Genomic DNA, 12,348 nt, shown 5'->3' on the forward strand with positions numbered 1-12,348 from the left:
TGTCCCTCCAGCATTCCCCAGCTTTGACATCATTACCTGAAACCCAGTGACATAAGCGTTTTCAGTTTCTCTACAGGTACACTTAAACAGAAAAACAGTTGAAATATTTAAATCCACACAGAATTACTCTTCTGGTACTTTAATTTACGCCAGATTCATTGTGAAAAAAAGATTTTAAAGTTCTGTCCAAGAAGCAAGTAGAGTCACGCTCCTGTATCAGACCATTAGTACGTACCACCGATGGAATGCAGCACAAAGCAATCCACTATCAAATGCAACAATGCCTTAAGTAAGTCAGATATCAAGGCATGACGGTGCACGATAACCTTTTACTGGCAGTTATTGTCCTGGGAATGCATCCTAAAATCTCTGCCTTAGAGAAGAATTTTACGATTTTGTGATGTGTTCTGTCACGAGAGACGAGCAGACTAAAGGATCCACACTGCAGGCTGCATTTGGAAAAAACAATTGCAACATATGTTTTTTCTAAAAAGGAAAGACAGCAGCACTGTATCTTTTTCAGAGAGGAGGGTGTGCATACATGGGAAGACAAATTGATGTTGTTCCTGAATTCCTGGATTTTAAATTATAAAGAATATAAGGTTAATGAAATGCAAATATTTGACATATCAGTCTTTTGTCATGCAGACAGACTTTAACTCCGACTATAGCTGCCAACAGTCCTTGTTCTGCCCTGCAGCCTCTATGAGTTTGGACTAGTAGCACATTAACCAGCTCACAAGCTGCTGCAGAGTCAGGTTGGAGTCCAGGATGCAGCAGTAGAAGCAGAACAAGGACTTCAGTTGCCAGCAGCAGTGAAAGACTGTGGAGCTGCAGTCTGTCCAGGGGACAAGAAAGTCAATGAGGCGGTAGGTGAGTGACACTGTAGACGGACACGACAGCAACCTGGCCACACAGGATGTGCTGGGATAAGCTGGTTAGCAGCAACTGGACTTGATATATGTTAAAAATAAAAGAATAAGAAATGAAAAAGGAAAAACAGGCTGCCAAATATACTAAGAAAGCTGTTTAGGTACCTGGCTGGCCCAACCAGGTGCATGCAGTCTTAGTGTAGAAAACACTGCATGCATGGTAATGGATTGCTGAAAGGTCATATTGAGAGCAGAAAACAGATGGTACATTACCTCTCCAAATGCTCCTCGTCCAATCACCTTAAGTATCTCAAAGTCTTCCTTGTGCAGGCGCATCTGCTTCACTTTGGAGGTGAAGGATTTGGCTGTGGAGAGAGAAAGATGACAGTGGTCAACTTCAATCAAATCCAAACAGATGTATCAAGCAAAACAGTGAAGACAGGATGTTTTCTTGATAGTATAAAACACAAAAATAACATTATCATACATTTTGGTCAGGTGGAGGGCATAAGGGGAACCTAATAGATGAATCAGACTGATATATTGAACATGCAGGACAACAGCAAGTATGCACAGATATGACAACATATGGCTCCTTTAACTGTTACAACTATCAGTTAATTTTATACAGTAAATATGGGTCAAAACTATAAATTGAAGCACCTTCATCTGGTTGAAATTATTTGCAATCAACTGGTGTTGACTGACTACTATGAACAGTTTTCATTTAAAAGCCAAATCTATCAACACCCTTTGCTGCATTTTCACGTGAACAATTGACCCACGCTTATAAGATACTTGTGATAGTCGTGCGGTAACCCACTAAAAACACAATGACAACATTCCCATATCTCCGACTCCATGCTGATCTAAATAGCTTTATCACAGTGTTAGAAACCACCTGTTCCTCTTTACAGCAAATGACACCGGACACAGAGAGGCGGAATGATAAAGTTAGCTATTGTTGCGCCTGTAGTCACGGTTCCTGTTGGAAAAAAGAGACTTGGGAGGGATCTGCAGGGGTTGCCAACGTTCTCTAACAAAGCTACACAGATTCCATCTAGGCTGACAAAGTCAGCATTTCCCTCATTTGTGGAAAGCTATTCAGTCACTTCCTGGTTTACACGATCCCAGCAAGCCAAGGATAACCTGGATTGGCTGCTAGTTCATCAAGGTCAGCATATTGGTTATAATGATATCACAGATTTTCTGATAACACTGATATATATATATATAATACATCAAAGTTTTGGACTTATATAAACAGTAGCTATTTTGGTTGGGAATAGACAAAAAACCCAATGTGCTATACAAACATCCTTTTTAGTTGCTGCAGAGTGTGTTTCTGTCGGGGCAGGAAAACTGATCAGCAGCCAAGCTGACACCTCTGGCCCGTCTGCAGCACACATTGGGCAAACATCATGCTAAACTCATCTGGTCGCCATGACTTTACACAAACTCCAGTGCTGAAGAAGAGGACATTCTCCCACTGTGAAACAGGGAAATGCCTGCTGAAATAAAACAAACAGGTCACTCATAGCTCAACAATCTCTCCCTCGGACTACCTCCTGACTCCTCTGACAGCTGGCCTGCCCTGCTGTGACCACAGGGCAGAGGAAAAGCAAGGACCAATGCAGTGTGTCTTTTCTTGGCAAATTTCTGCAGACCAAAAACAAACAAGCAACTCAGCCATTACACTAAGTGGAGCTGGGAAGCACCTGACAAGAGTCAAATCTTTTTCTATTTTTCCCCAGCAGATAAAGTTACAGAGCAAGTAGACCAGAAACACTTGAGTTATGTCTAGAGATTGATCGACCATGCCACATCTGAGGTGGTGAGACAGCCTCAGGCAAGTGACGAGGACAACATGTCTGCTAAAATTGAAGGCAAACAAGGTCTGTGACACAACGGAATTATTTCTCAAAAACAGTTCCTGTGCCTCATTTTTTATTTACCATCTAACCTGGTGGTACAATTTCCAGCAAAAATACTAAATCAAGAAGGGAGAGAATAATACACGGCACACTGACCTGGAAAGCCCCGAGAATTATTACTGGAAACAAAATACCACTTCCAAACAGCAATTCAGTCAACTGCATAATGTCAGCCACAAAGCCCGTCTCGATCTATAAATTTACATCTCAGAAGGCGATGCTGATATTTTTTGTCATGAGCGTAAGCCAATATAAGCTACAATTTAGGAAAAATGGAAAAATGCATAAATGACAAAGATTTATAGCCTAATCCTGTATAGATATCTCTAATTAAAGACAGCTATTTCAATAACTGCTATCATCTCAGGAGAAGAACTCCATGGTGGAATGTGGACACAAGCTACATCCCAGTCCACAGCAAAACAGTGCGTGTTGTCTGCCCTGAAAAATTAAAACACGATTAGTTGTCATTGCTATTCAAAAGCGGATGTAATGAAAGTTGTCAACAACAAAAGGTCAGCAGCCAGGGGTGGCTGTAGCTCTGGAGGCAGAGTGGTCGTTTCAGTCAGAAGGTTGCCAGTTTGATCCCAAACTTCCAGCAGATAAATGTTTTTGCTAAAAATGTGATGGTGCGATGTTACAATTGCAGTCTTTAGTTCACATTTAGAAGATGTGAGTAAGCTGTGCTCACACCTGTGGCTCAGTGCCCTGGTTTGCTTTGATGTCTGTACAGTTGTTTTCTTTCATTGATCCAACACATGCCTAATATTAGATATATGCATGAGTTCACAATTTGATTGGACAGCTTCTCTGACACACATTTTATCAACGGAACTTGGAAACTTTGCTGAATGTTGGGATAAATTTGCTCCTTGGATTCAAGTGTTGGTATTTTTACCAGCAGAGATGTCACAAAGAACTTTTGAAATGTATCAATTCTGTGTTACACACACGAAAGATGACATACTGCAAAAAGAAACAGTGGATCCAACACCTGAACCAAACTGTAATGAACACCACAGCTCCAATGATTAGCAGAAAGTTTGAAATGATATTTGTATGTCTTCTTCAACTGGACCACATCAGAGCTCATCAGGAAGTGGAGCGAGACCCATTTTTTCAGTGCACTTGTTTGGTCTGTTCTAAGGCTCGCATGACAAATTTCACACTTGTAATGCTCTTCACTGACAGCTATAGCACCAGGGTTTGTATGAATTAAACGAAGGGGTAAATGGAAATGGCTAAAAAGTTTTTAAAAAAAAGTAAATAAGAAGTAAAATTAATATAAAAAATAGTTCCTCAAGAAAAGCTCTCCCCGTTTTCTTTATGTAGATGATTAACTCAATTGTTGTTTGTTATTTCACAAAGTTTGTTTTGGTCAACTACTTATTCTACTGAATTAAAACCACTAGCAACATAGTTTATACCACCATCCTTTGGAAACACAATGCAGCCTAGTTTTATTTGCTTCAAACCAGTTGACAGAAATGTTTCTAATTCACACGTCCTTTTTTGCCGCTTTTTAGATGATCGCTTCAGAATTGCTTTGCTAGTGAGTAGAAACCCAGCTTGTCTAGTTCGGAAGACAACTAGGCTGTCTCTCCAAGCCTTATTGTGGACTGCCCTGCTTCCTACACACATTCACTTAATCTAAATTGAGTACAAGCTGGAATTAGGATCTAGTCATTTAAACTTACATGCTAAAGACTACAAAACATTCAAATGCACCAATTCTAAATTGTACAAGTTGGAACAAACAGGGTGGTAAGCCATAGAGTAGGGGGGGAATAGAGTCAGGCAAGCTGAGAGGGGAGCAAACAGCGATTAGTGGCTGCACGCTGACTCAGGCGCTCCACTAAAGCAGCCACATGAGAAATGTCTTTCATCTATGAGCCAGGAGCCCACAGCCCCCATCCACAACAAAGTGCGTACAAACTGAGACACATAGAAATATGTGCATACACACAAGTTCTAATTCCCCACACCTGAACACCTAATTGGTGACTGTAAATACTAAGAATATGACAGCCAAGCAGATTATAAAAATATCTTCTGTGAGGAGGAAAAGCCATTGGCCTTCATTTCTACAGGAGATGGTTTATGGAAGCACAAGGTCCTATTAACCTGTTATTCCGGCCTGTAATCTATAAAATATATTCAATAGTTTCTATGCGCTGGTGCTTTGGAAATACTAAGCCAATATCACTATGCAAGGTCAACATACAAGATACTTAAACAAGAATTGCCGGTATCCATTACCACTATTTACTCTGGGATCAATGGGTCTGTACTTTATCTTAACAACCAGCTACATGCCTTTTTTTTTACGACAGAGAAAAATAAATACCATACAGTTTGGTCAAATATCCGAGCTCACTTGCAAAATATACAGGTTGACCTAAACATAGCAACTGTTGCCATGACAAGGTGTTTATTAAGAAACCGTAGCAACCCTTGAAGGTGACTATCCAAGCTTTAGCATGACTGGTCCTCTTTGTTTGCAGAGTTTTGCGATGAGTGAGCCAAGACTGGAAAAAGACGACATGTCAGTCTAATTAAACGCACAGCATGCTTTGTGGGGAAGACGTCGGCCAGCAGACAAATGATAAGCACATACACTGTAAGCTACACATACAGCAGCATGTACTCCACAAAAGGGAAAAAAATGGCGTGTTAGGTAGTAGGCCTTACAATAAACTGAAACTGGAAAAACACGAGACGCCACCTAATCCACACAGCCAGACTGGTTTAGCCCAAAATACTGTGGGCTTATCAGACGCATCTTGGTCCATCCCCACAAGTGAAGTCAGAGCTGTTTTGTGTGAAATTTGGTAACCACTGGCAAGTGTGTTCACTCATGCACACACGCACACACACGCAGAACAGGTCCCATCCTTGATCTCTTCCATGTTACGTCTAACGGGTGTGTTTGTGTGAAATATGTGAATGCGTGTGTGTAGTAAGTTTCATAACTTTTACATTATCATGTCCACGTGCCTTGTTTGTGTGTGTGTGTGTGTGTGTGTGTGTGTGTGTGTGTGTGTGTGTGTGTGTGTGTGTGTGCATGAGTCAGTGCTGGGTGTTACCAGCTCTGTGTTTGTAATACAGGATCTACATCTAAGCTTAAATGTAACAAATCAGGTATTTTCACACATGTAAGTATTTTTTTTAAATATATATATATTTAGATATTTTTATTGACATTTTAACAGGAACAAAGAGAATAACAGGCACAGCAGGCTGTGTGATTAACAGCTTAACAGAATGACAAAGGAATAAACTTCAAATGGTTTGGTATTAAAGCAGCATTAAAACTGTATTAAAGCTACGCTTTTGATAAAAGAAAAGAAAAGAAGAAAAGAGATTAAGACTAATCACTTAGGTAATCAAATACATCTGTAGACTAAGGCGATTACTGGGGTGCTGCTCCTCAGTTGAAGCCTGTTGTGCCACCCCAACACTGAACCACAACCCCAAACACAAACAGGCTCTGTGTCGTTCGTATCACCGAAATTAGAACTTTCCATTTTTAAAACCTATTCAAACACGCCTGGAATTAGAGTTTTTGGACCTAAGAGATGTGTGATACTCCAGGAAAGGTCCCCATAATTGCCGAAATTTATCTACAGAGTTGTTCACAGAGTAACAAATGTGACAATGAGACTTAAATGTGACATGAGGTCACACACTGAGCGTGTGTGGGCAGGGCACACATGTAAGTTTGATACTTTTTCCCTTTTAAAACTGCAAAAAGCTTAGAATGACTTCTTTAAACTAATCACCTTGCATGCTCTAACCATTATAGCACGATGTGCATGTATGTGTGTTTAAACATATATATTCACAACATACATTTATATTATTTGCATGCATAAAGAGGAACCGTTTGTGCGTGGATGGGAGCAGGCAGTGAGGGAGAGGAAAGACACGAAAAATAAACACGAGAGCTACACGGAACAACCCACAATGAGGTAGGACCCAGGTGGACAGAAACAGGCTGAAGGGCAAACCCCACCCATGTTGTTTTGAAAGTATTTGGAGTGTTTTAGAGTCTGTCGCTCATCCACTTACACAAAGGGCTTTTCTACAAATATGTCATTCTATACCAACTCTGGGAGAGCTGGGAATATAAAAGCTTTTCGGAATTCTTGGATCATACCACGGTTTGATTGAGAAACTGAAAAATTCATCATCAAATCGTAAAATACATGTATTCTAGATGAACAGCTGCCCGCTTGAAAATCTCATGCAATTGTCCGATAAAGCAATTATTATCAAATATGTTACCTCTATTAATTTTTCCTTATCAAAAACTATGTTGTTGTCACTTATCTACCATAGATCCAAACTGCCATGTTTGGTTTTCTTTTCTTTGGACAGATGAAACTGGAAACACAAAGTAGAGACGTTTCTAGCTTGTGAAGAATAGTTTTATGTAAACATTTTTGACAACAATGGAGGATAAAACCTTGACCATTTTAGTCAAAAGGAGCAAAGAACGACAGACCCTCTTTGCAAAGAATTGCCATTTTAAACAATTGTTGATTTTATTTCAGTGTTGTAATTGCACAAATCTTCTCAGCCACAGTATGTTTTGTACTTTAACTTTGCTCGTTTTTATTGGGGTTTTCTTTTTTTTTTTCATGAATAAGTTTGGCTACTCGACAAGGAAAACATATCAGTTGCAACCAAATGGCTGAAAAAGCTAAATGTCAAGGCTTGTTTAGGCATGTATTCGTCCAACACACAGCTTTTTTAGCTTAGGTTAACAATAGGGTCAAAACTACAGACAACTGTGGAAGAAAAATAACGACAGAGGCAATGCATGATATACATAAAGAAAGAGGAGTTAATGAAAACGATCAAATGGAGCTTGTAGGAGCGTGAGACTGATCTGGACTGCGAAAATGTGCAAGACGAGAGACAGAGACATAAAAGGCATCACACACTCAGCCGGCTCAGTCAGCAGCAGAGCCAGTTACAGTAAGTGTCCAAGTCTTACACCGCACCGCACTCTAACCCCATCCCCAATTCCAGAGTGGGACGGAGGGACATCTGGAAGCCATAACGAGTGAGGTAACGACACAAAAATGCTGCTTGCAAGAAAGACAGCGGAGACAGAGGGATGGAGAAAGACATAAAGAGGCTTTCCCGGTCCGACAGACAGAAAGAGAATGGCAGAGTGGAGAGGAAGAGACCCATGGCTGGCCTTTCCCTCCATCTGACCAAAGCAGGCTTGCTGAAGGGGGCAAACCTACTTTGTTCTATTATTGTGCCTGGGCGAATAAAATGGCCAGTCATGATTAAGGCCTTAATATTTTTTCCCTCCCGTCTAAATTCGGGAGTCACTGTCTCAAAAAAGAATTTTCCATTTAATGATAACAAAAGAGGCTCTTGGTCATTTTTTATGTTTAAGTCAAATAAATGTAGTAACAGCTTGCAGTTGCACACATGCCTTTTCCTGAAATCATGGCGTGGAGGAAGATGTTGAAATCCCACAACTCAAGAGATGAGATCATCTTATCCTCCTGACACGGAGTTAACAGGCTTCTGGGTTTATATCATCCCAGAAAACTGTAAAAATCACTCAGCTGAAACATAAAGAATTAAGTTCATTTCCTTTTTTTAGACAACCCTGCAAGGCTGAAAACAGTTCCACGCCCTCCAGCACATCTATGTGTAAATACAAGGCTTTTGCCCTCTAGAAATATAAGCTGCCTTGTTGCAAAAGTACTCCCTTGTTAAATAAAATAGGGATAAATATAATTAAATGAGGGCTGGATAAAAAGTACACCCAGGTCATCAAAGGAAAAATTAAAGTTGCAATTCTAATAGCCTTGTCCTAAAAAGGGAAAGTGACTCCAGAGGCACTTAAAAAGAGTGGGTACTTTTTTTGGGAGAAATGTTAGTAGCTTAAAAACATCCAGTAAATTACCCAAATTACAGACGAAAATAGAACCAAGCCCCTTTATGTCTCAAACAGAGGTTTTCCCTGCAGATGTGTGCTGGGAGGCACGACGAGCCTCAGTAGGAGGTTTCTGCAATCTCTCTCTCTCTCATATGACACATGCACAGCTGCTGCATACCCAGAGGTGATGTCGAGGGACAATGACAGAGGCCCAACAAATATGCATGTTGGACATCATTATTAAACCATCTATAGGCATTGAAAAGACAAGTGGAGAATCACTTACATAGCACGTAAACATGCTTTAGAGCATTAAATTGCATTTAATGCTAGGCTGCACACCAGCGACACCAGAATTCCCAATGCTGTCTGTCTCCAGTAACCCTTCCCACCCCCACACCTCCACCACAGCCAACCTCAAATTTTCTTCAATGTCGTTTTCCTTTCTCTACCATCCCTCCGATCTCTCTTTTCCCACCCCTTCATCCTTTTTTCTACGTTTCTCTCTCCGCCTGTGTCATTCCTGGGCTTTTCTGCTTCAGTCCATCTTTCCTGCCTTGTCACACTAATAAGAGGGCAGGAGTGGTCAGAGCCCTTAAACTAAACAATCTGTGCCCCAACGCATTAAAAGCACAAACAGGATGTTCCCAAAATATTAAGAAACCACAAACACCAAAGAAACGGAGGGAGGCAGGGCTCGGTAAAACAATAGATCAGATCCAGTGTGAAGCAGCTCAAAGCTGGCTGTAGTGTGCGTACACCCAGGCCAGAGATGGGAGAAAAGCTGCTTCAGAGGGGCCGGGTTGGACTTCATCACTTTCTGATGTCTGTACAGGAAATTTTCTCACTCCTTCAAAGAATTCTCCAAACCCGCTCAAGGACCCTGTTCAACCCAAAACGCAAACAAGCTGATTTACACTATTCTGTGTCAGCCTGCCGATACTATCTGCAGATAAAGAGCGAATATGAAAGAACATGGCAAAGCTCCATTATGCCAAGCTTGGCTGCGTTCTCTTACTGTCTGCCACTTTGTTGGAGGTGGAAGCACCAGGTGCTGCTTTGTTCCCCACTAAGCATTAGTAGTAACAGAATGATGAAGTGATAAGACAGCAGAACGTCAAGCTAACTGCAGTGGTGCACAACACCTGCTTCAGACAGTCTTGATTATACTGCAAGATACAACAGCTGTACAACAAATCCACTGTTATCATTTGCCACGTAAGGATAATAATCTGGAAAAACATTTGTGGTAGTAGATATGTACAAGACGAGTCTGCTACATTTTATACGTCGGCAATATGAACCAAAAACCATTACCCTGTATTTCTAGGCTGAATGGCGTTCTACAGTATATATACTGGTATTTCATACTAACTGGGAGAAATATTTAGTTTCAACTCCTGTCCCACATGTCACACTTACGGTGTCACAAACACTTATCTAAAGATAGTAATCACATTAGAACTCTTCCTCTCCTGCTTGACAAAGCACAGATTTTCACATAAGAGAAATGTCAACAAGAATAGCAGGCCCAGATCTGTTTGAAAATATAGAGTTGCATAGTAAAATGTAAATGAAAAGGTAGATTTAAGAGAGGCCTTTCCCCCTTTGACAAAGTCCTTGTTTTGACATGGATGGAACTTACATGTAAAAAGATAATGTTGATTCACAGGGAGCTGCACTTTTCTTTTCAAAATACGAAGCAGCTCGCCAGTGATTTTTTTAAAGTTAAAGGTTGTGCTTTAACTTTACAGCCCTTTACAACTTTACAGTAGGCATCAGTATGTATCCAAAATACTAGGGAGTATGCCAGACCACTGCAGAACATTTAAGTTAAACTGTTCTGACCACAATATTCTCTTGAAAATTACAATCTGTGATGCTTGCCCTTCATCCAACTTCACTTTAGAAGGAGATGCTTGCTCTGGAAAGGGCCACCAGAGAAACAGACACTGACAGCTGTATGAATCTTCGTCTTTTACTGCCAGCAGAAACACTTGCTGCTCGAGCCCAGGAACAAATGACTTTATGGCAGCCTCTCAGTGCCTTCATGAGCCAGAGCTCCTACATCAGCCCGAAAGGAAAAAACACTACACAAGAGTGGTTACAAGAGCCAGAGCTAGTAATATTGGGTATGTGTTGTGGGAATGTTCAGCAACCCAGGCAATATTTTCCAATCCTGAAAGTGTAAAAAAACTCCTGTTGGCACAGTAAAAACATGAGAATGTCACTGTATTGTGGTACCATGTCAACTTCCACTGGCACTTTATAAATTTTACATAGTTGCCAGTCACTTAAACAAAAGTAAGACTTTACTGCCAGTGGCTCTCCAACAACAACATGTCACAACATTCTGACAGATACTACAGCACAAGTTTCCCATTGCCTTTTCTGGGCTCATCCCCACTCAGATTTTTCCCCCCTCTGAATGTCGGCAGCTTGTGGAAAATGAGGGGGGTTGTTTCTGCACTACAGCCCTCTGTGGCTCAACTGGTACAGCCCAGCACTGACACTGAACCATTTAAGGATTTGATTCCCACTGGGACCACCCATGCTATAAATGGACCCAGACAAATGGATTAAAGCAACCACTTGTTGTCCATTTATTAAAAGCTTTGAAGCAAAAGTTGAGCAGGGCACAGAAAATAGGAAATTTAGACGAATCTGGTACGGACTGTGGGGGGTGGATATCAGATCTTAAGAAAAAAGAAGATGGAGAGAGATTAAAGGTAAAGAGAGATGACATGTCAAAAGACGAAGGTGAGTCAAGGGAAGAGTAGGGGAGGAAATAAAGTGAAAAATAAATGATTATGAACAAGTGGTGAAATAGGAGGATGGGAAGGCATGCTAGGTCGGAACAACAGAATAAAGGAAGAGTAGCAAGTAGAAATTTCTTAGAAAGTAACTCCATAAAATAAATTAGGGAGAAGTGATGTACACAACTATTTGCAGACCAACTATTAACACTCACATGCACAGACCCCTCCCACGACTGCTATCATTCAAAACTCAACATATGACCCAGGTCTTTACATTTCAACATTAAGATGTGCTCAGCTGCAGGCTCCCTGTGGCAATATGCGTCATGTCAGAGGTAACCCAAGATCCCCTTTCATTCGCAAGAAAACCTGCCCAGCTAGGAAGAAACTGAACCAAATGACAGTACAAGAGTGTTGCTGTATAAAAAAAAAATGTATTCTACACTTTTTTGTTGCAGAGGATCCAATGACCAGCAAAAAATTTAAATCTATAGGAATGTTCCAATCCAATCAAGTATGTGTTGGGAACCTGATCAGGTTGCCTGTAAAACGGGCTATAAACCATTTTAGGGCAGGAAACTGTGTCCATACAGTCCTTGAAAAGTAAAAATAATGCCACCTCTGTACTTTCAAACATGACACAGATGGACAACAAAGGTGCATCAGCCCCGGTTTGAGAGGCACAGTTTAAGGCCTTGCATTTCAGCACTTTAATACCTTCTTTATGTATATCTGATTTTGTGGTATAGGGGATTGTTTTATGCCGTAAGAACCAAGGCAGTAATTAGGGCAGCAGATAAATTAGAGCCAGTAAGTGGATGAACTAACACCAGTTTGAAGTGGAGTGTGCAAGTTGTCGAGATGTTGCACTACGT

At 40.9% G+C, this 12,348-nt stretch overlaps 1 protein-coding gene across 4 annotated transcripts in view; it reads right to left on the reverse strand.

Annotated features, from left to right (window-relative positions):
- The window catches only part of cdc42bpab (CDC42 binding protein kinase alpha (DMPK-like) b), a 73,851-nt gene that overhangs the window by 42,797 nt on the left and 18,706 nt on the right, over positions 1-12,348 (reverse strand). For all 4 annotated transcript variants that reach the window (XM_072362486.1, XM_072362485.1, XM_072362484.1 and 1 more), the window contains exon 2: positions 1,146-1,237. In XM_072362486.1, coding sequence (XP_072218587.1) covers positions 1,146-1,237 — 92 coding nt within the window. The remainder of the gene's footprint in view (positions 1-1,145; positions 1,238-12,348) is intronic.

This window comes from Leuresthes tenuis, unplaced genomic scaffold, assembly GCF_036924035.1.
Source record: "Leuresthes tenuis unplaced genomic scaffold, fLeuTen1.0.hap1 SCAF_13, whole genome shotgun sequence".
NCBI classification, from domain to species: Eukaryota; Metazoa; Chordata; class Actinopteri; order Atheriniformes; family Atherinopsidae; genus Leuresthes; species Leuresthes tenuis.